General features: G+C 38.7%; 1 protein-coding gene across 6 annotated transcripts in view; it reads right to left on the bottom strand.

Annotated features, from left to right (window-relative positions):
* The window catches only part of PAM (peptidylglycine alpha-amidating monooxygenase), a 126,511-nt gene that overhangs the window by 52,736 nt on the left and 46,984 nt on the right, over positions 1-26,791 (bottom strand). For all 6 annotated transcript variants that reach the window (XM_080972425.1, XM_080972429.1, XM_080972427.1 and 3 more), the window contains exons 4-11: positions 24,012-24,069; positions 16,632-16,719; positions 11,706-11,791; positions 10,803-10,886; positions 5,898-5,946; positions 4,010-4,077; positions 2,687-2,767; positions 1,565-1,641 (exon numbers count right to left, since the gene is read on the bottom strand). In XM_080972425.1, the coding sequence (XP_080828551.1) occupies positions 1,565-1,641; positions 2,687-2,767; positions 4,010-4,077; positions 5,898-5,946; positions 10,803-10,886; positions 11,706-11,791; positions 16,632-16,719; positions 24,012-24,069 (591 nt within the window). The remainder of the gene's footprint in view (positions 1-1,564; positions 1,642-2,686; positions 2,768-4,009; positions 4,078-5,897; positions 5,947-10,802; positions 10,887-11,705; positions 11,792-16,631; positions 16,720-24,011; positions 24,070-26,791) is intronic.

Genomic DNA, 26,791 nt, shown 5'->3' with positions numbered 1-26,791 from the left:
TTTTTATTGATGTCCCTTTATAAATGCTTCATTAAGCAATGCTACTTTTCAAATATGGGTTCATTTGGAGGGTTCTGAGAGAACATCTTCAAATAGGAGATTAAAAAATAATAGTAAAGTGCACCCCCTGAAAATATGCACACTCCACTGCAGACTGCAGCCATGAAATCAAGGTGGCTACATTAAGCATTCACAGTCAGGTATCCAGTGCTCCTTCCAGCAATGAGAGATGCCATTCTGTATTTTGAGCTTGCCTAGAGATGCACTCTCTATATTTCCACTGATTTTCATCTGATTCACTGATTTTCATTTGATGACAAGATGAATCATAGTGGTCATCTTGGTTGCTATGGAGTCTGCTGAACTTCATAAGCCTGACTTACTGGCAAGATAAATAGCCACTGGTTATTGTTTTACAATGCAGGAGAGTTCTACAATGCCTAGCATGCAACACATTTAAAACACAAATCTTCCTTATGAGACACACAGCAGCTCAGAGAGGTGAGACTGCTCTTCTTTCAAGCAAGGGTGAAACTCATGCAGGCATCCAGGCATCTTGCAAGAGAAACCTAGATTAAGAAATCATCTCATCGCATCTGCATTTGATAACAATATGACAAACTATTAAAATTATGATAAACAGAAACACTGTAATGTTATTGTCAGTGTTGGATTCTGTGGCAACTGACTGAAGTTTCTCTGCCTTCAACAATGGGCTTTCATTTTAAGAATAATCTTGGGTCTCTCATCACATTCCTTTCTATATTGCAAAAGGAAAAGGGATACTGCAAGCATGAAAAATGGTCATGTCACGCTAATTTTAGTAGCTGATCTGACATACGTTTGCACCAAAACAATACAGCAAACCATGATCTCGTTCACTAGAGATGCATATGATTGATTGCAACAACTCGACCTACAAGCAACATAACACTGTATTAGAGGAATCTGATGACAAGTCTAATAATTATAACCTCTACACCTTTTTTGGATAAAAATACTTGAATGCCTTGGATAGTTAATCTCGTGGCTGTGGGCTCAAGCCCCATGTTGGGTGAAATATTCCTGCATTGCAGGAGTTGGGTTAGCTGGATGACCTTCCAACTCTTCAATTCTATGACTTTCAATAGGTCACAAGTTTTATTTTGCCGCAGAGTGTTTTGCAATGCTTAAGTTGTTGCAGTAAATCATATGCATCTCTATTTTGTTGCTTTCTTTTTATTCTTTTTTTACATAAACCGCATTTTGGATTGTGATTATATTAAGCAGTCTAAAAATTATAAACAAAAAGATACGTTCTGACTACTCAGTCCAGCTGCCAGACTCTGGCCAATAACTAGATGGGCTACCGATTGCTGAACTGGCCCCACACAAGTACAGCTTTTGTCCTTTTAAAAAATCTTAAAGCTTTCTCAACTCCAAGTAATTCATGCAACATGTGAAATTTCAGTCTTTCCAAGCTTAACCTGCAAATTCAAGGTATCCATTTCAATTTCAAGTACATAATATCAGAAACACAAAGAAAGGGATTTAGACCTTCCACCCAAACATCAGCCCAACATACCTGTGGCAACTGAGGACTCTGCCTGCCAATCAGCGTCCACTGACCATCTCTAACTCTGTATCCACTTACTACTTTTCCTGAAATATAAAATTATAAGAGTATAAGTATCATATGTTTAGCAAGATAATTATTTTTTTCCAGATTGTTACAGTTATGCTACTTTCATTTCATAAAATAAATTCAAAGATTGTATAAAAAGTTGGTTGGCTGGTTGTGTTTTTAAACAATTAAAAACTTTAAGACGCTTGAGTGCTTTCTGTTATTTATCACCCAAACACCTGTCAGACATGGGCAACTCTACCAAGGGGTTTAGTTCGGCCTGCCAAACCATTTCCCCCCAAAGCACACCCAGCTTTCAAACTGCTGAAAACATAGCTGACATCATGTGATGTGGTGCAACACACATTTATTCATAATGTGTGTTAACAATGCTCCTTCCTTTGGAAAAAAATGTTTTTGTCTATATATAAATGGACATCATGAAGGGGTGTGTGTGTGTGTGTGTGTGTGTGTGTATGAATGAATGACAAGGATTAAATTAAGGCATGAGCCTCACTTTATAACTGTTTTTAAGAAGGTGCTCAACAACTGTCCAACTCAATTCTCTCAAAGAAGCGCAAAATCTTGCAAAAACAGTTGATACTATTCTTAATGGCTAGCTGTGAGCTCACATTAGTTTCTTAAAATCTGTTTTGAGTGTGCTGTTTTCCTCTGCCCCAAATTCTCAGTTTATCCCCCCTCCCCTCCAAACCCCCCCCCCCAATCACCTTTAAATCACATGCCTTTAGGCCAGGGATGGGGAATTTACAACCTTTCAGTTTTTGTTGAACTACAGCTCTCATCATTCCGGACCACTGGGCATACAGACTGGATGCCAGTTGGAGAGCAACAACACATTTCAACAGCCACATTTCCCAACCTTGCCTTAGCCACTTTATGTGTTGTATAAGCTTGGAACTGGATGTATAAAACATGCTTATACCAGGCTTTTCTGTTGTTCTTCAGATTTAAATTGATTGACAAGTTTTGACACTACATAATTCAATTCAGACATTATGAGTTAATATGGATTACAGCAAAACCAGATTGAAAAGACAATCATCAATAAATGAAAAGGCTTACCTAAATGATGTGTGTGTACTCTGTAGGCAAACACGTGCATTGGATACATTTTATAACTGCAAGCAATATCTGCATTAACCGCTGTCATAAGAGATAAATAAGGAAATCAGGGGAAAGGGCATGTACATACTGAAGTTGAAGCAGCTAGTTGGAACTATTGTTGCAATTAAAAACTCAAACCATCTAATTAGAAGTACATCAATGTGAAATGTAGTGTGCAAAATTACTGACTCTACTCATTCATCTAAAAATTAGTATGGGCATATCTTTCACTGACACATTGCTCTTAAGAACTGTTCTACTGGGACAATGTTGTGTGTGCATCAATTCACATACATGGTACAGCTGTTTCCTTATATACGAAACATGTGGCAGATTCCCATGTGTACTGGAGTATACAGGGAAATCTGAGTGGGGCACAACAGATCATTTCAAACAAATAAGAAAACACCAAACAAGTGTTCCCCAACAATTTTATGAGAAACTTCTTAATTAGTTAATGGTCTAACACTGGGATCATGAAAGACCACAATGGCTGCATTACATGAATGAACCTGAGGCTTGTGTTCACCTCTCTTCCCCTTAGGTGTGTCCATGATGAAATCAGAAGCTTTCACTTCTGGTTTTAGCTAACAGTAGAATTCAGAAAGGCGTAGTCTTAAACTTATTTTATTACTTGGTTTACGAACCAGCTCATTTCAATAATAAAACACAGTAAAGACTAAGCAGAGTTTTGGGTTCAGATGTAACATTGAACTGTGGTCCATTAAAAGAAGCAAAGCTGTTATTCATTTGCTATATTAAAATGCTGATCATGTTTCAGTAATAATTAAAGATGCATGTTACGCCATCTTGGAACAGCTTTACCACATGCACAAACAAACACATACAAAAAGTATTCAAGCAAAAACTTCTATCAGCAATATACATTCCAGGACACATTAATATTCAGAAACAAAAATAGAAATATACATTTATCTAAATATTCAAACATGCAGTTCTTCTATGTATACACACTTCATTTCAAGCTTTGGAAAAAGTAGACTTACTACTGGTTTAAAAGGAGTTTGTGCTTAATAAAAATCAAAAGAAATGCTTTCAAAATTTATTAGTCTAAAAGAATTGATATCTGTTTTCCTAAATTGTGCTGCTGGTGTGTCTACTAATAAAATATGCTTATAATTTGCTACATATTGAAATGGATATACAAGTTACATTACTACTTCCAGTATTAATCAAAGGTTTTATAACACATTTCCTATGAAATTATATCCTACAGTGAAAGTGTTGCACATATTAGTAGGAGGAGGGAGTTGTAATCACCTTTCTCCCCTGGTGGTATAACAGTATCCATGGACATCATAAGATACATGCCAGCAATCATAGGCTGCCTTAAAAAACAGAAAGTGGGGTGGGAAGGAGAGAGAAATTCAAATCAAATACATTGAATCACTTATTATATGGCTCCTAAAATAACTGATCTGATACAGCACTTTTTGAATTCAAATACACACACACACACACACACACAGATTAGTAAACTACTACATATTTATCCATTGTACGGAGACTTATACAGAGCTTTTCTTACAATCATGCATAATATAAATTTTTTTAAATAAAAAAAAAGTTACACTGAGACAGTGGTTTTCATACAGTGTGCCGTGGCATCCTGGGGTGACTTGAATGATAGTTAGGGATGCTGTGGGCAACACTGGCCTCTGGCCCTCTTTCCATCCCTCCCTCCTCTGATGCCCTCTCACATCTCTGTCCCCCAAAGGCTTCTGTGGCTGTTTGTTGCAGCAGCCCTGGCTACAAGCTCCCTAGATGAATGGTGTCTCTGGGGCTGGCCAGCAGGTGCTGGTTGCCAGGAGCTGTGGTGGCCTTGGAGTAAGCAAAAAAGTAGGTGAGGGAGCCCAACCGGGCAGTCCACCAGCCTGTTGGGAGTGGATGGACAAGTAGGAGTCCTGGAAGGTCGGGGCAGCGGCACAGAGACTAGGGGTGGCGGCGGCTACTGCCTGGAGGAATCCCAAGGGGAGGGGTGAGGAAAGGAGACTGAGGGAACACTCCACAAGGGAGGGTGTTCAAAAAGGGGTGAGGGGCTGCTGGCTCTGCAGGCAAGGGATGGCATAACTAGGCTTCTGACCCCACAGGGGAGCCACAGAAAGAATGTAGTTGGTCAACGGAGCTGTAGACTCAAAAAGGTTGAAAACCTCTGCACTAAGAGATGATGCACAGAAAAACAGACATAGTTACTCCTGTTTCTCCTTCAGTGTGCAAAGTGTGGATCTCCAAAACTTTGAAAGGGTGAGATGCAACATTTCTGATGCTGATTGGGCACATCCCCAACAACCAAAAAGCTTATCTTTTAAAAAAGATTTTAAATATGACCACACATTTATAATCTGTTTTAGCCCCAAACCTCTTTCTCAGTACCTATCTATGTAGAGAGCTGCTTCACAGATTTTTCTGGGGGGGGGGGGTGGAGAAAGAAATCTGAAAAAGGCGCTAGTGAGAGGGCTCAGTGCATACCAGAGGGAAAGGTTTCAGCTGATTCTTCACCAAAGCTATTGCAGTTCCACCCTTGGTTGAATGCATGATTCAGGTCAGAGTGATCCTTTCAGTAGTTGAAGTAATCAGTTGGGCAAAGGAGATGTGATGAGCACATAAAAGGTTCATATGATGTGAAATTTAGTGGGGGGGGGAGGGAAAGGGGAAGCAAGCTAACTTTCAACTTCAAAGAAATTGGGATCTGAGGAATGAAATAAACAACACCAGTATGAAGTTGGGTTTGTCAAGGGAAAAATAGAGATGGATAGATCCAAGCTTTTAAAAATCAAATATGAAGAGGAAAAAAGGAGTGATATACAAGACTTTCTGGAAATATTCTGGGCAGCTACACATTATGTATGAAACATTTGATTTACCAAGACATGAAAGTCAACTAGTTGATTATCTCACTTAGTCCAACTTGCCTTTTCTCAATTTTAAGAATCGAATATATTCTGAAGTAAATCTGAAGATGTTAATTGGTCTCTTTAAACACACACACACACTCAAACCCCTAAACAATATGCTTCAGCGTACACCAGGGTCAACATAAGGTTTTGTTCTTCTCATAAATTTTCTGACAAAGTTCACATTGATCTCTTCAAAAGAAGATTTTAGGGGGGCGGGGAACTGACATGAAAGATGTTAGAAATATACTTACTTTTGATTAGTCAGATGTAAAGTTACACCAGAACAGTCTTTGTGTTTATCTGCACAAAACATAAAAATGGATATTAAGTAGAAGCATTGACATTTTTCCATTAATACATGAGTGTGATTACTAAATGCTTTCTGCATAAGGTTTTCTTATTAGACAAGCTATACACATAACAAAGTCACTCTGCTGTGCCGGTGATGCATTTGCATCAAATTCTCTTTCAGTGTTGAAATAATATGAAGAATGCATGTTATATACTGTACTACAGAAGCTTTAAAGTTGGTAATTATATTTTGAAAACCAAAAAGGATTATTATTTTTCGTGCTGAAAATCAAGCAATATATTTTAAGCAGGGAGGCAAAACTAAGACATTAGAAGACATATTTCTTCCTGGTGCAAAATATTTTTATTGCCACAAAGGCCTATATGCAATGCAGTGCTAAGCTAAAGTATATTTGTCCTGCTGGCAAAAATGTTTTGCATCAGCTGGAACACTGTTGCGCAAGAGAGCACTTAAGTTGGTTGCTGGTAGCTTTGATCTGCTGAGCAAACAGGTTTCTGCTAGCACAACAGTTGCAATGGATTCCTCTGCTATGCAACATTGAAACTCACCTGTCTGCTAGTGCAAAAGTCATTGCAACTGGCAGGCAAAGAACACTGGATACAGCCCATAGTGTCTATGTTAGACATTCAAAGCATCAAACAACAAATGTTGAACGTTTTTCTTTTGCATCCAATACTTCTTGTTTTTGGACGTTACTACTGTATAACAGGTCAGTAGTTTTCTGCTAAACAAATAAATTATCTAGCCTAATGGTTCCAAGTTTGCTAAGTACTGTGGACCCCCTGCTTTTTAGATTTCCTTTCTCATTTCATATTGAATGCTGAAAGATGTTTCACCCAACATTGGGAGAGTTGTGAGGTGAGTTTGGGGAAAGTACAGGGAAACATATCAGGAGGGAAGATGAATCACTAAGGAGTTTCATTCACTACAGAGATATGTGGAAAAGCAGTGCTCTTAAAAAAAAAAACAACGTTGAGAACTTTACAATCTCTTGTTCTTCTTCAAATAATCTTGTGGACTGTTTTCATTTTACACCCAGTCAGAGATGTCACACCAACTGTTTGCAATCTGTGGAAGGTAACAAGTGATTGTTTCCCCCCTATTATTTTAGCTGTGTTTCTGTTTTATTTTATTTGTAAGCAGCCTGGAGTCCCTGTCAAGGAAAAAGATGGGGCATAGTCATCATCAACAACAGCAGCAGAAACAACAACCACAACTTCCAGTTCCAATCAACCATGGATGGTGGTCACCAGAAGCAGCAAACGTCACTAGTCAGAGAAGAAGCTTTAGACTGAAGAAGACTTGAAGGTCACTTCCTTAGATTCAACATCTTTGTAACTCACTATTGTATATTTCAGCTATTTGTTTTTGATGTGTCCTTTAGGATATTAGGGCTTTTATGAAATCCACACCCAATCAAACAGGAGGATTTTTCTAAAAACAGGTATACATGCAAAATAAAAAATAAAAAATCCTGAAGACGTGCTGTACGTATTTTTATGTTAAATGAAATGCAAAGAGCTACTTATATACATAGCAGAATTACTGAGAACTAACAAATATGGCAAAGTTGAAGCTGAATGCAGAAAATATTTGCTTGAACAACTTCTGTTTCAACCCATTTGGGGCAGACTCATTTCGCTCAAAATAGGGTCAAGCAGTTTCTACTTTATTCAAAGTCAATAGACTGCTATGTTGTAGCATTCAGGGCAAGTGGGCTAGTACGGCTGCCTTTATATCTGGAGTTACTAAAAAGCACTCTATGAATAAGCTAGACATCACAAGCAAAAACTCAAGGAAAATTGTGCTCTCTAAACTCACACATCATTGTGAACTTGAAAAAATTTGCTTGCTGTGCTAAAGCAAAAGCAAAATCTGGGCTAGGCTTCAGCCTTGCATATGAGATCAACTGCCATGTCTTTCATTTCTGCTAACACCACGGTTGTCCCTGTGTTAAATATTTATGATGTATCAACAAGAACCCCCTTTCACACTGGCAGAATCTCCCAACATAAGGGCCTACTTTCCATCACTTTAGACACCCACTTCCCAAAATGGTCATGTCTAACGAGCTCTCTACTCAGCAGGTTTGATAAGCTGGAAGAAATGGGATCATAACATTTGCTTTTTTTGGCAAGTGCTGCATCAGCTAAGCAGATTGCAAAGACACAATGCAATCCTTACATCCCATCTTAAAAATCATCTTCCCTATTTGCCACTCAGCCTAGGATAATTCCTTTGATTTTGCATTTCAGCTAGAGAGCAAGTACACATTGCTCCAGGACAAATAAATTATTAGCTTCCATTTGCCCTGTGGCAATGAGAGGAAAATGCATTCATCCCACCTCAGAAGGAGGTTTCTTTCAAAGCTGATTTTCTATGCAGAGCTTCCAACAGAGATCAAACAAGAAGCTGTGCTTACTAGTGTGGTTTAATAGCACTTCTGGATTGCATAGTGTATATAGCAAAATCCACTGTGATATGCATATCAGCTTCTAATTCTTTGATCAGTGAGAAAAAATAAATGGTAACTGCCACTCAGAAGATACATTAAAAGGTTTACGAAGTCGAAATACCCTAAGATAAGGCTTATTGTTCCAGGAGTATAGCTCAAAAATATGGAAGCATGAAACACAAAGTTTCCACTTTTGCCTAGTTTGTAAAATGGTACAAATGAAAATTACTATAAATTTGTCCAGTGTTAAGAAATATAATCAAATAATTTTGAAACTAGGGAATATGATTGCTATGATTGAAATGCAGTGCAAGTACTTGCATAAATTCTCTTAAGTATATTTTACAACTATGAAAATGAAAGCTGGCTAGATAAAAAATTAATCTTAAACTTTGCATTCCACTACATGAAATGCTATGCAAAAACCATGTGTAGATGAGCATCTTAACTTTTTTTGGAAAAAAGGATGACTGTAAAGCCACGAATGTAAATAGAAAATAGAAACTACCAATTTAATATGGTCAAAAGATATCCTTATACAAAAGAACATATTCTTTTTGCAGCTTAAATTTTTTTAAGGCATTGGAACCAATGTAAGTTATATTAAAAAGACTGATAAACACTAAATAATTTGTTATGTATCAGGAATTTAAATTTTGTCAGATTTCTAGAAAATAGTGTAATTGATGCTGGGTAGGGATATTGCTAAATAGAGCAATAAGGATAACTCCATGAAGAGAGCTTGCTGAAATCACTTGCCAGAGAATACCCCCCACCCCCCCTTAACTGCTTGTGCATTTGGGGCAGTTCAAAAATAAAGTAATGTATATCTTCCAAACTGGAATTATTATGTTGATTATGGTGGAAGGAAGAAATCTTATGTACTGTAAATGGGATGTAATGCACAAGGTTCACAGACTTTGCAGCAAAGAATAATGGGCCAAAAACCAAAATGTTAAAAGATTATGCTGTAGCCATGCCAGTGCAAACTTGGCCTTTAGAGAGAAGCTTGATGGGGAGAGGGAAATCTACCAAGCTCTATTACAGTGCAATTTAACTTCCTTTTGATGGGGGCCTCCACTGGCCAGCAACAGGGCTTGGTAGGTTGCTGCCATTATCAGACAGGTGTTCCTAAATTGGAAACTATTTTTACTTGCTAAAAATTAAAAGGTCAGAACACAAGATAAATCGCTATTGAAATGAGTACAAACGGCATGATGTCACACCTATGAGTTTTACATTAACAAACTGCTGGGATTTTTTTTTTTAATGCACAATATATGCCAAATTCAAGAAACAGCTTCTACACACTCAAAGAGATGCTGCCATTGACCTACTGGGAACCATGCATACTACCTTCCATAACAGTAAGTTCAGAGAAGGAAGAGGTAGTGACAATGTTGTTTACACTATTTGAATTTCCTGAGTACATAGTCAGTTTCAAATCAGACGACCTCCAAATTATTTAAAATTATTTAGAACACGCTTAAGCTGCCACTGTTATTGTAACTTGTCTCAATAACTAGCCATTTTCTCAATTTAGTTTTATTTTTTTTACTGGGGGTGGGGGGGTCAAGCTACTCAACAACCCCATCCTGCCCCATTCTAACTGCTTAGACCTTCTGCTTTCCACCCCATGCAACTGTTGCAACCAAGAGGATGACCCATCAGCCTGGGAGGAGTAAGGTGACCAGATCTGGCAACTGGCCTGGGGAGCAATCCATTTCCTTACCAAGTCTGACTCTTCATCCTAATTGGCAGCAGTGGACGATCTCCAGGCAGTAGGTGCCTTCCTCCACTTCGTGCTAATACTGCTCCTGCAGTAAAAGCTGGCTTCACCTGGGCCAGCTTTTCACCTTAATTGGCAGGGCCAACAGCAAATTCCCATGCCAGCTGGTGGGGAGGGGAGAAAGTGGTTGGCCTGAAAGTGATATGGATCGTGGGGCAAGGGGTCCCAGGGCTGGTAGTCAGTGCAGCCAGTGGAGCAGGATGGCTGCTGCTGCTGCAGTCTGTTCTGGAAGACCCTCTATAGCTTACCTGGGCTGCCTCTCATCATCCTATAGTTTGCAGTACCATCTGTCTGCAGCCACGAGAATATGGCAATGTTCAGTGCAAATATATAAATATACATAAGCCCGCAACTTACATGCATTTGACTTGTGCACAGTTAGCTTTACACGCTTAGCAAAAAATAAAATAAAAAGGGGGTGGAAGGGGCAGGCATCCAAGAAAAAATACTTTGGCAATCCCAATGCACCCAATGTGTTTGGACTATATTTTGGCTTAAGGCGTGATCCCCGGAACACAGACATCACGTAAGTTGCAGGCTTATTATAGTATAGCTATTACACATATCATCACATTAACATATCCAAAGACCATACATACCTTTGAATGCACTAACATCTCCATAATGCACTTGGAGTACAAAATATTTGCTGCCCTCTTCTCCTCCCACTTTGAATCCAACACCTTAACATGAAACAAAAAGCAACAAGTGGAAATTCAATAAATTGTATGCTTGTGTATTTTCAATAGTATAGTAAAATAATAACAGTGGGTAATATTTAACTTAAATTGAAATCCCACAATGTTCATATTAACAACGGAAGTTGACAAGGTATTATCCTTGATAACTTTAAAACAGAGAGAGCACAAGCAACGTTTTTCACAGGTATTCTGCTAGGGGAATCATTCCTCAAGTACCCTTCAAGGGATATATAACACTGGAACTGAGAGTTATGCATTCATTCTGGCTATGAAAAGCTAGAAGAGCAAATAGAAGCAGACAGACCAGATATCTCAAGTTTTATGTCTTTTCTTTTTCTTTTTTTTCAACAGTGGCCTAGTTCACTGTTGGTGGGAATATGGAACACAGAACTTTACTTGGTGTAATACAAGATAAAAGAATCATCTTGACAGAATCCTGCTGCAAACCAAATAGATTTCACCAACAATCCATCATTCACAAACCATAAAAGTTTCCTCCGTAATAAGAAGGCAGCAGACAAGTTCGCTGTGGAATTACATTTGTTCAGTTCCATATTAAAAAGGTGGGGAAACTACCAAAACACGCACAGCCTTTTGCAGTAGTTCACCCAGAGGAACAACACCATTCTTCCCAAGGAAAGTAATAATAACCATGAGTAGAGACATACAGAGCATTGCACTTAAGTCACTACAAATTAACACACAGACACCCACACATTTACGCACACAAAGAAAACATTTTATGTCCATCCTTACTACCACATGCTCATTTGGAATGTCATAGTGTGAAAGATCTCATACCTTTTGGTAGTCTTGTTGGTGGTGCATTTCTTGCCCAAGCATACAAAATATTAGATGTGTCCGTGCATGTTCCTCCATCACAGTCCCTGAAACACACACACAGTGGGAAGTTTTTTTTATTTTGGCTTGAGCATCTCTTTCATTTTAGGAACATTAAGCAGTTAACATCATTCTCCACCACAAACACTACATTCAGGCTGAGAATGCCCTTTGTTATCATGCTTCTCAATGTGTTTTTAACTCCCTCTTCTAAAATTTACACTACCTTTTGAGCCTGCTCCCTCCAGCATTTTACCAGCACTCATCTCTTTGGCAGTCAATATTTTACTTATTGCATTTACATCCATGGAACTTAAGGTCCCATTTTATCTTCATAACCACTATCTAAGGTAGGTTAGCCTGAGAGTTTGTATTCAGCCTAATATTATCCAGGGAGCTTTATGGAATTGGAATCTAGATCTCCTTGGCCCTAGCAGGATATTCCAACCACTATGCCATGCTGGCTTACAGGCAAGCACACAGAATCTTCACACATAGCTCTCTCTGTGTGTGCAACCTGCTGCTGTTTGATTAAGGGCTTAGGCAGTACAGTAAAATAATGGTGTTAAAAATGGAATGTAACAGCACATATCAGATGTCCCCCTAAACCAGCCACTATCCTGGCTCCTGCCCAACACGCACAGAGGCTCATACTTGTACATAAAGAAAAGTTATTTATTCAGGGAACTAACAGTATAGGGTCAGCAGCAGACACAGTGCTCAGAAGTCAGAATTCAGATGTTCAAGCAATGAAGATGCACCAACAAGTTTCCCCGCACCTCCCACCAGCTTTTAAAGACAAGGCATGGAGTGCTCAATCACAATATTCCCTTGCCTTACAGGAATACCAAGATTGCAAGCATGCACTCCATGAGTATGTGAGCTTCCACCTGTGAAGGTAGCATTTGATTCTATGTGACAAGGCTACACTCTTCTGTTCAGTCGCTGCCGCCTCTGTCGCAGCCTCCTCCTCAGCTGATCAAAGCCCTTCCCAACCTGTATTGAGGCTCTCTGCTCTTCAGGAAGGTTGGAGGGGAGAGCTGGCAACCCTGATCCCCTTCCAAAGGGACTGAAGCTGCGGTGGAAAGGGGAGATCCCTCCTTCTCCAACGGAGGTTCCCACCATTCAGTCCCGTCCTCCTCCTGAGTCCTAGTCTACCGCCCCATGTCGAACGACAACAATACTGAGGGCTCATGGCAGCCAGTTAAGGAAGGTTGCTCTGTTCAGAAGCTCCCATACAAATGAGCACCTACTGTGGGTGGAATAGTTTCTCGGGCAACTGAATGTTAAAATCTGCTGCAAACATGAAATTCCCTGGCTTAGAATTTTGTCATCCTGAAATTTTGTGCCCATCCACGGGGACTCGAGAACCATTACAGTGGTTTTTGCACAGAAAATGGTCCTGGGAGCTTGTGTCTTAATTTAGATTTCAAAAGTCACCCGCAGAAGAAAAGAAACAAAGAAAAACCCTTAGAGACCCTGTATTTTGACTTGAAGACTATGCAAGATTTATTATAATATGATATATGTTCCTGTATTCAAGTATAATTCTTAATATTTAAACTAATCCCCACACTATGAAATATCTATCATTCCATGTGACATTTGCATCAACTATTCTCTTCTTCATATATACCATGGAATGATGAGCATGGTTGAAGATCTATTTTTGACACCACAAGAATTTAGCCCTTAGAATCACAAGGTTAATTAGACTGAACATTGCTTCTTCCCACTAGAAAAAGCTTGGCATTTCCCCTTGGGCTGACCATACAGATGATAAGCTTGATTTTATCTCTTTTCAGAAAGTAATAAATACATTCTTAGTTAGTGGGGGAAAGAGACTTAACTTTTTCAGCTATGTCAGTAGCTGCTTCCAATATATTTATAGTGAAGTTCTTTGGAAAGAAATTTCCAAAATGAGTTGCAATGCTATGCTTCCAAATAATGAAAGTAATTAACTTCTATTCTAGCAATTCAATTTTTAAAATAATAAAAAAAACCTATCCACACGCAACATAGGAAGCGATTTTATACCAAGTCAAATCATTGGTTTATCAGGTTTAGTATTATCTAAATCACAGTTAACCAACCAAACTGGATAATCCCCATAGGATAAACCATGTTGTCATCAGAAGTATTTTGAACCCTACATAATGCTGCCAGTCACAGTGGGCTCACTTATACCATGCCCTGTCTGCCAAGAGAGAGATAATGGTAGGATTTTCCTTTAATGAGCTTTAGTTAAACAGAGTGAGTTTTGGGGGGGAGCACATCACCCCGCTACTATTTCAGCTTCAATAGCTGTTGGTGCATTTCTGGTCCTAATCTGAAGTGTTTTCCATTGCAACATATACCACTCACCTTGGTTTTCATGTCAAAATAAAGGAGTGATATAAAGGCAAGAAAATAAATAAATATTTCAAAGACATTGGAAGACCTATAAGCCTTAGGATCTGTGTAAAAGGGCCATCTCCTCCCATAGGTCCTGCCCTGCTACTACTCCTCCCTCAGAAGCAGCTGAGATGCAGAAGTAGAATTTTCTTTGATATAGGGTGTCTAATAGAAATCTATTCAACATTGACATTTGTATGCAATTTCCCCCATACACATTTTTACACATCATGTTTCTCTCTCTCTCTCTCTCTCTCTCTCTCTCTCTCTCTGTGTGTGTGTGTGAATGAGAAAGTGTGAATTAGGTAGAGTTGCATTTAAATGAGATTCAGTAATCACAGTCATTCATCAAATGTGTTTTTATTTTTTCTACATAGGTAGAATGTCTAGCAGAACTACTATAGCTCCTTTTTCACGCTTTTTCTTAGGAACATTCACAACACACTAAAAAAGAAGCAGCACATTTTGGATCTCAATTTAACAGCAACAGACCTCCACAGATAAAATGGAAGGAGAAAACCTATCTGCAATGTCAAGGAAATGTTGAAGATGCTACTTTCCTACTGTCATTTACAATAAGGAATAGAGTTATTCATTAATAAAATGCAGTTATTTCCTGGTCCCCACACTGTTCCAGTCATGTTTGGGTGAAGGAATCACGTTAGATAAATAGATCAGCTGGAAAGCTCATCTCAGAGCTACTGTCCGATGGTACAGTAGACACGGACACAGTTATGTTCACCATAAAGTCTTTCATTCAAATGCTTTTGGAAAGTTTTGGGATCCAGCCACGTGGAAGAATCAACTTTGACACTTCAGTAGTGTATGAAACAGACTTTAGTCTTTAAAATCAGAGAGATTAAAGCTGTAATCCTGATTCAATTTACCTGGGAGCAAGTCTCATTGATTTCAACAGGGCTTACTACTGAGTAGATATGGATAGGATTGTGTAAGTCTCTCCTTTTGTTTAGAGCAGATGCTTTCAAACTGTGAAGCAGACCAATCTTTGTATTCTGGGACTGAACAAAATGAATTTTAGTAATTTCATAGTGGTTTCCAGAGTGCTACCAGTAGTTGCTAGCATGACTATAAATGTCTCGTGTCCACTGGGGCAAAAGAGTGCACTATGTGAGAAGGGAGAACTTGGCATAACCTTGGTGTAGTAGAAAACACATGGAGTGTGAAGGCAAGAGATAGGGAAGGGAAAGAGGTGGGGTGATTGCAACTGGCAAAAACTAATAGTAATTGTGAAGCCCATGAATGTCACAGTTTTCTACTGTGAATTAACAATGCAGCCTGTTCACTCCTGCTTCACCTCCTCCTTTTCTGCAAGCAGGTAAAAACAAACCAGGATGTCTGAATTTAGCTTGGCTTCCCATGATGTGCAAACCTGGCATCCTGGTTTGTTGCTCCCAGCAAGCCAGGTTCATAAGCCAGGGTTAGAAGTTAGCTTTGAGACACAAACCAGGATGCTGGGTTCATATGCCACCCTCCTAGATAACTTGCTCACAGATATGGGCTGTGCACACAAGGATTCTTCTCTTACAATAAGCCAGGAATCCAAGCTTTCCATGATGTGCAAATCATACAACCTCTATGCTGCAAATAAACCCGTGAAACGGACAAAGCAAAAATCAAGGCTATGCGTAAACTTACTGGTAAACTGGTAAACTTACCTATCCAAGGTAAGTTTACCAATTACAAAATAGTAGGATTGTGTAAGATTGTGTAAGAATATTTAAATGAGCACATGGATTCCAGTATAAAATTCAATTAAACATGAACTATTTTTCAGTAATAGATGAACAGAACACCTTTCCAATTTCATAACTCTTTGGGGCCAAGTTAGCATTTCTGGTTACTTGTTTTATAGACTGTCCTTTTCAAATATTAATGGCCCAATCAAAATTTAAAAGGTATTTCAGAGCTGCTTCTGATTTATTAATAGCAACATCTTATTGATGAGTATGAAGACGTAGAAATTTGCAACTTGCTTCCCATTATGAAGCACTGAGGTTACAGTTTTTATTGGGGGCTACAACCTTTCATCAGTTTGAACAGTAAATCAATCAACTAAGTTTTAGTGAATGAATCCATAGGGGAAAATTTAAAATGTGTGAGGATAAATCGCAATCAACATCAGCTTTACTATGGCTGTTTTTACTCTAGTGTACTACAGTAATATGCGTGGGGAGGAACCAAATGGGCATCCCTCTAAGCAAAGACTGGTAGTTTTGCTTTTTTAATTATACATTTTCATGTTTCCTTCAATTTATCAAAGAAGTCACAGATCAACTAGGCCTGGTTTGATACATCTATTGATTAAATTCTGCAACCCAAATTGCAGAAACGACATAATGAACGTTTTTGAAAACACCATACCCACCATGCATTCATCAAGCCTTCTACACCCCCTCCCAACCACACGTCTTTCCCTTCTGACACAGGTAGGAAATTAAACCAATGCCATGAAAACAACCCTGTGCTCCTTACCAGTAATCTTCATCTGAAGATGGATTGTTGCATCCAAAGAGCAGCATATGATGGACAGTGTCCATGCTAGCATGAGGTTTGAAGTCAACTGAAAGACAAAAGTGATACTTACGTATGTCTTTTTTCTCAGTACATTTTATGGTTCTACATTAAGTTGCACGAGGACACTTATTTGTTCTCTTTCACTCATACAACAGCAAATGGAGATACACTATGGGATGCTGCGCTCATTATAACGACACAGCAGGAATAGAAATCAAAAATCGCAGCAAGGATGAAGTGCTAATTTCTCAAGTTGTGTTTCAGCTCTCTCAATTTTTCTTCTAAAGCAGGCAAATATGCCTTATTGGCCATGATACTTTAAAAAAAAAAAGTTTTAAGTTTTTCTTATGCTTTTGTTACACACTAATTAAGATGTACATTTTAAAGAAATCATTACTGTTTTTCACTGCAGGTAAAATATACAACTATGATAACATACCAGAATACCCTACTCAAGTTCCTCCTCTCCAAACATTCACTGCTCCAAGAGATGGCAGTACTCATATGCAATTCTCATACAAAAGTAACTTTTCAGTAATGAGGCAAAAAGATCATTATATCAAAATAATATTTCAAAGGCAAAAAGGAAGCTAGTAAGTCTAATAATGATTCCAAATTCTAAATGGAAATATATTGGGATTGAGGGGATTAACATCATTTTCTTTTTCTCTGTGTGTGTGTTTTATAAAAGCAAACAAAATTTTAATGAACTTATCGATTTTAGAAACACCATGTAAGGCTCTGAGTTTGTGTGCAAGCATTTCCTTATAGGCTATGTACCAAACATTTTGATAAGAAAAAGTAATTGAAACACCATGCATATCCTTCCATTGTTTGGGGATTGTGAAGTACGCTGCCCTTAATAAATGTCCAATTAAGGCCTTTTGGGGGGGGTCTCCACTTACCGTATTTTTGGCTCTATAGGACTCACTTTTTCTCTCCTAAAAAGTAAGGGGAAATGTGTGTGCGTCTTATGGAGCGAATGCAGGCTGCACAGCTATCCCAGAACCCAGAACAGCAAGAGGGATCGCTGCTTTCACTGCGCAGCGATCCCTCTTGCTGTTCTGGCTTCTGAGATTCAGAATATTTTTTTTCTTGTTTTCCTCCTCCAAAAACTAGGTGCGTCTTGTGGTCTGGTGCGTCTTATAGAGCGAAAAATATGGTACGTCTTTATTCTAATATAAAAAGAAATTTAGGAGAGAGAGTTGTGAGGTCCTGTCCAGGGACTGTTTAATAATTTTCTGGATCTTACTAAACAATGAAGTCCAAAAATGTAGATTAATGTGTACATTTAACCAATAATTAAATATAAAAGGGGAATAAGAAATACACAAAGACATTTTAATGACTACTGTAAACAACATAACTCCAAGGAATATGTTTTTAGTTTCTACTGTAGATGAAACTCAAGTCTCACAGATGATCCTCCAACCCAAAAAAGAGAGGAAAGAAGAGGGGAGGAGTACATTTGAAGGTGGTAAACAAGAGTAGCTTTATCAATAGTTTTACTCTTCAGTGACAGAGAGCATTTTAAGTTTCTTTAACTAGGAAGCAGCAGGGCAGATTCTTGAGGTGTATCATTTTAATTTTAATGGCACAGTAGGAGCAGGACCACAGGAGATCTGGTACTTTACAATTGCGCCCCCGGTTTTGCATTTTGAAGTTTAGCAGAACAAAGGAATATTCCAGGGGTGGGGGGAAGAAAAGAGATGAATACATTAATAGGGTAGACTCAATTCTACGATGACAGCTGGAGTTTTACAATCCACTGAAGATGCTACAAAATCATTTTCCAATTGCTCTCACTAACTGTGATGTTTACTGACAGCACTATAAGACCAAAAGACTTCAAAGGGTGGCAAAGAATGTTAAATATTAAAATGTATTTCATCCCCAAGAGAAATTATATATTAGCATTATGTGCAAGGACAATGTTGAGCCACTCCTGTCATAGGCTCCCTCAACTTTAGATTAGTCCATTACAGGGGTACATTTGTATTCCCACTGCCTTTTAAAAGACCATCTTCCAGACAGTATAATTTGATGGATTATTTTAATGCAAGTCAGATTTTCGGGGTGACCGGGGGGCTGCCAGCAGAGGTGGGGGAATAGGCAAGGAAAGTCCCAAGGTACAAGTGAAACTCTCACATACCGCTGGATTTCACCCTATATGTATTTATTTATCAGTGTTCTACATATCTCCCGATGTAGTGAAATATAATGTGACTAATTCAGTGTCCTCTTCTACAGAGTTTTTTTTAAAACAACAACAACAACAACCCTCCCTTCATCCCTCTCTCTCTTTCCCTTAAACTACACCCAAACCTACTCACTATTCTAGAAACCACTATACAGTGGTACCTCGGGTTACATATGCTTCAGGTTACAGACGCTTCAGGTTACAGACTCCGCTAACCCAGAAATAGTACCACAGGTTAAGAACTTTGCTTCAGGATGAGGACAGAAATCGCGCTCCAGTGGTGCAGCAGCGGCAGCAGGAGGCCCCATTAGCCAAAGTGGTGCTTCAGGTTAAGAAGAGACCTCCAGAACGAATTAAGTTCTTAACCCGAGGTACCACTGGTGAAATTTCATACGCATTTTCTAGCTACTAGGAAAGGAAGCATTGAAAAATTGTGGAAGGGTGGGGTGGAGGAGCTGGAAATTTGGTTTCATATCTTACAGAATAATTGAATTGTAGAGCTGTAGAGCTGGAAGGGATCCCAAGGGTCACCTAGTCCAACCCCCTGCAGTGCAGGACCCTCTACTAAAACATCCATGACAAATGGCCATCCAACTCTGCTTAACAACTTCCAATGAAGGAGAATCCACCACCTTCCGAGGGAGTCCATTCCACAGATGAACAGCTCTTACAATCAGAAAGTTCTTCCTGATGTTTAGATGGAATCTCCTTTCTTTCAACTTGATGCTACAATGCTTTTTTGCTTTGCCATTAAGATTGGCAAATCTTAAGGCTCACAGTACATTAATAGTTTAGTTATTTGTACACAAGATACAAAATGGGACTCTCTCTCTCTTTCTTTCTCTCTCTGATACACAGTGCAGTAGTAAAAAAGCTTGTCTACTTCCATCGATAAGGCAAATTCTTTCCAACTATTGTTCATTTATTTGAGTCCTATTTTTCTGCAAATCACACACTGCAGATCAGGCAACTTGAATCATTTTCACATGTTACAAAATTGACCATATATCATTAGCCACCAAAGGCATAAATGTATAAACACTTACTAACTTAGATGGGTTTTCCTGAAAAGGTAGTATCACCAAGCAATAAAGATTTCTATTGTAACAATCCTGCAGCTATGGAGTCAAGTAAAGCAATAAAAATGCAATATATCATCAAATTATTTCCATCCTCTTTTCAGATTATAATAGGTCCTATCTTGTTTGTATGAAACTGTTTGACAAATGGTGGCTTACCATCAGTCAGTAAGGGGGGGGGGGAACCACATTTATTTACTGGTTGGCCATATGCGTGAAAATAAGGGAAGGAGAATGACAGATAAATTTCCTGGCTGAGTGGCTTGCTGTCAGACACAATTCTTCTAAGTGTCGGTAGTATACCCTTTAGCTATCAGCAGAGTTCAATAGTAAAGAGCAGATTGTATCAAACCCTGCACAATACAGCAAATACTTCTCTTGCTTTGCTATTTGCCCATATAATCAAACATTTAAAAGACTAGATGGGAAAATATTAATTTTTCAGAAGCACAAAAGGGGGGGGGGGAAACACTTATATCTCCGCACTGCTCACCTCTATATATTTTACACATATTCAGTCTCATTGTGCAGCAGAAAAACTTTGAGGGGAAAGGTCAAATACTGTATTATGCTTTTTAAAAAAAATCCTACCAAGGAGCTTACTATTGCTAGTTAGATGTATGGCTATCTTCCAAGCTTGGAATGGACAGTATTACACATCTAATAAAATGGGCTCTAAGTGAAAGGCTGTACACTGAACAATCAGATGCTAGACGTATTTTATTATGATTAGCAACTACATTTATTTCATTAGTAAGTATGTGAAGTTACAGCCTACCCGTAGCAACCAACAAAATGTATCTGGTTAGCAAAATGTACAGACAAAATCCCATGTCATACAAGTGGGACTTCAGCTTGTGCAATGGGACTTCCTCATCAACCCCACACACTTCATAAGGGGAGCAAAGGGAAAGATAGAAAAGGAGAGCCGTGTTGGACCAGAGGTTCCTTCCAGTGGCAGGATGTGACTGTTGGATGTTACACACTGGATTCAAAGCATGTTGGAGATACCCAATTTCAATAGCACATACTGACGTTCTGGTGCATCCTTTGTGCGCTTTTATTTCAGTTTTTGCTTTGCTGGGAAATCACCTTCTCTTTAGATAACTTTTCATGTCTATTTGTCACACTAATAAAGTAATGCCTTCTAAGATTAACTGGAAAGTTTGATATCTTATACACCACTCAAAAGACTTCTGCATTCACATGCTCAAAGCTTAATGCCTGGTTATGAGAGGACAGTCTACTACATAACCACACTTTTATATATATGGAATGAAATAACTTTAGTCCAGCTCAGTTTACCTCTGATAAGACATTTTTGGACAGAAGCAATCTATACATTGTTTATGATTCAACAAGCATGAAAGCATTTAAAATAGTTTCTTCTACAGTATTTTAAAATTATATTAATAAGCAACATACATTTAACCTGATCATAAATACATTCACTGAGAAATAAATCCCATTAATTTTAACAGGTTTACTTTTTACTAAGTGTGCATGGGATTGTAAAACTAGTCATTTTTTTAAAAAAATGAATGCCTTAAAAAACACAGGGTTATTTGAAAGAGATTGTGCGCTGCAACACTGAAGGGCCTATTCTACTGTGACTTCTGGTTTGGACCAGGTGGCCTGAAAAATATAGAGAGTCCCAACATTGTACAACCTGAAATTTCTTACTGCCAACATTCTCTATATATTTGCAAGTAACTATTTACTATGATATGAACGTTTCATATTTTTCTTTTCTCTCTAACTAAATTCTTCAGTAATTTTAATTTGTAATGTTCAGATAGTGCACTCCTTACAAAAGATGTTAAGAACAGTAGTTGTCCTCAAGGACCCATTTGCTTAGCCCTAACTAGATCTTAATAGGACTGTTTCCAGCCTATAAATAACCCCAAAGAACAATACTGTACAATGTATTTCATGCCGATTTTGTCTTTATAAATAGCAGTTCACAGAACAGTAGACATATCATAAATTAAACACAGTATATACCCTAAAAAATAATTGCTGCAGTGTTTTAATTAAAAGAAACTCTAAACACACAATTGCTTAAATACTTGGATAGAATAAATTATCTTACAAGATTCAAGTAATAATAAAAAAATCAACTGGCGCAGAAGTCCCAAATTATGTGCTGTGAGAGAACTGCTTCTGTGTCATGAAAATAATGATTAAAATCAGATCATTAAAGGCTCCCAGGGGCCCAAAGCAGCCACCCACAGCTGCTACTCACTATATCTCTACATAAAGTACTACTCTGGAATTCCGTCCTTCCAACTGGAAATAGAATTGCTAATTCTGCCCCATATCTGCATCAAGCATGATTGGATAATATTAAATCATCCCTAATACAAGACACAGGAAAACTACCTATACTCACAAGAAACTGCCTATTATTATTATTATTATTATCATACCACCCTATACCTGGGGGGAGGTCCTCAGGGGTTTACATGAGCCTTATCCAGGAAAGAAGCCGAAAGGAAGTAGTTTTGGATACAAGCATAATCCCAAAATCAATTCTGCAAAGGTGGTAGCCCCAGCATAAACTACAGCTCCAAGGAACTGCTGGGATTTGCCATACTGATGTGTTCAGCAGCACCTTGGACAAGGACAATAAGAAGAGGCAGATTTTCTCCTCTTATTTCACAGACAATGCACTGCATGTTGGCCAATATAGGTGAGGCTTTTAAATAAAAAGGGGAAAGTTTGGGAAGGGGATTTGAGTGTTGGACAAGGGAAGGGCTGGAAATTCTTAAATCAAAGCCAGAAAATAATTTGGGACCTTTTATAGCCTGCCTATTCCTTGCAGTGAGCTTCATGAGCCTCAAAGGTAATTTCCAGGCGCATGCCCACTACATTTTGCTGGCATCTCTAATTTTCTTTAATCCTTCAGTGTCTTACTATGGGAACTCAAACTAAACCTTTGATTTACAAAGCATAAATTCTAAAGGCTGCCTATGACCTAAATTACGCTCTTCAGAGCCCCCAAACCAGAACACGGTAATATAATTACTAAATATCACACCAAATAAAGATGCCTCCAAATCATGTCAACTGAAAGTAGAGATGTCATGTCCTTTAAAAATTGCACTCTCCTTACCTTAACTCAGCCTTTTCCAACCTGGTGTCCTCCAGATGTTTTGGGACTACAAAGCCTATCATCTCTACCTAATGTCCATGCTGGCTGGGGCTCATAGGAGATGTAGTCCCCAAGTTCTAGGGGGCACCAGGGTAGGCAAGGCTGCCTTAAGCCAATGGCAATACGACAGTGATACAATGATAGTGGTTTCCTAATCGCATTTTCAATGCATATGGAAAAAGCCAAACCTTTATCACTCATCAGCTACCTAATACATATACACACAGTTAAAATGTGTTAAGAGCTAACTAATCTCTTTGAAAACAAGTGACGATTTTCTAGGTTCTACCCTTTCATTGTAAATTTCCATTCTACTATTTACACTTACTAGTGAAGGTAACTGTTGGCAAGCAGAATGGAATAAAAAATGAACATTACGGAGCGATCACACTAAACAGATGGTGCTTACTTCAGTGGCCTACTTACTTAAATTAAACATTGATATAGTGTTGTGGTAGGGCCTGTCATTTGCCTGTCATCTCATCCACGCCTCAACATAAAGCAAGTATATTTTGCAAACAGGTAAGATCTTACTGTACCTAGCGCTTATTGTAAGTGCAAAGAGATTTACAGCCGGTACCAGCAGGTAAATAAACAGCTTGTGCAATGGAGTGGAATTAAGTATCCAGCCACAGACAGAAAGCCAATACTTTACAAATGGGAGCGCTACAGCCCAGCTGCCAGAGGCATCTACATGAAGCTCCTTAAGTACTATTACTCACGAGTCTCTCCAGATACAGTTTGTTATCCCCACCTTAAGTGGTTCCCTCTAGTTTTGCTTCTGCATTAGACATGATGAATGTATTACAGGAATTCTGATGGGGGGGAAATTAAGCTACAGGGGAAGCCACACAAGCCTTTCACCAATTCTGTCCATGATTTTCTGACACTCAGGTGGTACTCACCTACGTAGGCTTCCTCCTCCACTGGTAAACGGACAGACATGCAAAGGTAGGTATCAGACTGGAATGATACAACAGGAGGAAAAACATTAGTCATATTTCCCCCCAAAAAAGTCAAAATTTGCTAATTTCACAAACAGTTCACCTTCCATATATGTATAAATTTCTTGCAACAGGTGACCTTGAAAACAGCTAAAATAACTTTTAGAGAAGTATGCCTATATGATAAACTAATGATAAACTAGCTATAACATACTTTTTACTTCTATATTAGATTGTATATTAGATAATCAGTATTTCTAGAGGGTATGCATTTCTGGCTAGGATAAGAATTTACACAAAGCAAACCAACTATATTAATCAGAAAATGGCTAAAATAGGTAAGCTGGGTCCTCAGTGCTCTTCTACATATAGTTCTTTGATGCCAGGAGCACATTGGTGAGTCAGCTACTGAGGAATTAATACACACACTCGACAACAGCTTCCAGGCTAAGAGACAAATGTACAGCCTGCAGTAGTCATTTTGTGCTATAGCTGTACTCTGGGGCTATTGCAATGGAACACAGGAACTGTATCCTCTAGTGGCAAGCAACTCAAGAATACTATACAGCACATTCTGATATTATTGTGTGGGCTGCCGGGGACAGGGGGCAGCAGAGAAGTACATTAAAAGTGAGTAATTAACAAGGAAGTTCCTCGTGTAAGCATTTCCCTGGAAATGAAAGGGAGCAAGACAAAGCCATGCTGGATTTTGCCCCAAATGCACTTCTAAGCACTTGCTAAATCTCTCTACAGATATGCACTTGGATAATACCAGGGGGGCGGGGGGAATAATCAAATCAATATTACTTCAAGGTAGAGGACATATTCCCAAGTCACACATCCTCCCCATACCATACCCTTGTTCTCATACAATATTAAACATAATTAAGTAGTTCACTCTGGGCATAGAGAATACCAAGAATGGAAATCCATAACTGTGTCTGTATGCTCCTCACTTCAATTAACATTAATGAAAGTTAATCAAGAGAATGTTTCCCTTAGAAGTAAGCAATGGAAAGTCGGCTGAGAGACACATTTGTAATCGTCTTCAGCGCAAATTGGAACATGACAACCCTGTACAGACATCAGTTACTTCACAAGTCCCAGCAGTCACACAATGCCGTGAAATCCAAGATGTGTAGGGCCAGCATGACCCACGTTTTACAAGTGCCTGTGCTAATTTCGTGGCTGCAAGTTGCTACTGTTTCAAAAGCCCAAAGCTTTTAAAGAGAGAATGGAGCTGAAGTCCACAATTCAAATGCCTTTTTTTTTAAGAAGACACAAAATTGAATTCCAGCCATATGTATTTGCCCTTCCAAATTTTTGCAGAAATATTAAACATGAAGCAAGACAACTGTTTGTGTAGGTCATCCTATATACAATACAAGGCATTTGTAACTGAGGAACTATATATGTGAAAGAGAATAAATCAGAGAAAATTTTCCCTTAAACCTTTGGCCTCCAGATGTTGCTAAACTATAACTCCCTTCATCATGCTTGCTAAGGCTGGTGGGAGTTGTAGCTCAGCAACATGTGGAGGGCCAAAGGATCTCAATGCCTCTCCAAAATGAAGTTCTTATTTGTTCTGCAGGTTCCAGTTCTATATTCTGGTACTGTATTACCACAGCAAGCTTATTTTCTACATATGTTACAACTTTGCCTCTTTCCCTTGCACCATAATGTCAAGTCCCATTCAACTCCCCATGGATTACAAGAATTAAGAAAGTTTTGAACAAAGTGGGAAATGTGCAAGAGTATTATTATTAGCAGCAGCAGCAGCAGCAAGATACACTTGCCATTTCCCCCCAGAAATTTAATATATTAAACAAGTTTCCTAAAATTTCTTTGCCACCAGTGACGGACAATCTGGATACAATGACAGATCATAGTTCATTGTTATGAGACCAATCACAGTGAGCTCGGGAACCAGAGCCCTCTCCCCCTCTAGTGAGAGTTTTGAACTCCTGAGGAAGAGTTTGGAAGCTTCTACTTCTGTTTTAAGCTAACCACAGTGAAATGTTATGTCTGAACCCAGACAGACAGTGATAAGTCTTGTGGCTGGTTGAAATAAGCCAATTTTAAACCATAGTTTAGAAAGTTCCCTTGTTTTCTCTATCTATATTTAAGATTAATCACAGAGTAGGCAGGGATGGGGTGCAACAATAGACAGTCATTAACTGGTAAGTTCCAATCTCTTCTTTGTGACTGCATTGGACGAGGCAAGGAGAAGGAAAAACACACAAACCTTAGGCACACGCATGCATCTATAACCCAGTGTTTATCATTACATTCAAACTGGATCGTTGATTAAACAAAAAGAAACTTATGGTGGACTTTGAGATTTGCTTAAATGACTAGCACTAAAATGAAACATATTGTATATGCCCTCTAACACACTGTGCCTCATTTCCAAAGGAAACACAAACCCTAGGTAAGTGCGAGGAAACCTGGAATCTCACACCGCTCAGAGATTGGGGTGGTGTGTAGCACTATTTTCCCCTCAAAAACAAGACATTTAATCAAAAGAAGATTTTAAAATTTCTACTCTCTAGATTTGCAGAGGATTCTGAAGCAAGTTACAAATGGCCAAATAATGGGATAATTTCCTAATAATACAGGGCACTCTAATTCTACCAACTTCATCACTTCAAAGTTAATAATTCACACAGAGAAAGAACTTTAATGACTGTACAAGACCCATTGCTCTTTATCTTTCAAGCTGTCAGTGTTTGATAGTCATC

The sequence above is a fragment of the Podarcis pityusensis genome (genome assembly GCF_964106645.2).
Source record: "Podarcis pityusensis genome assembly, chromosome: 11".
Classification (NCBI taxonomy): domain Eukaryota; kingdom Metazoa; phylum Chordata; class Lepidosauria; order Squamata; family Lacertidae; genus Podarcis; species Podarcis pityusensis.
The sequence above is the reverse complement of the archived record's forward strand: the minus strand, read 5'-3'. Positions and strand labels throughout refer to the sequence as shown.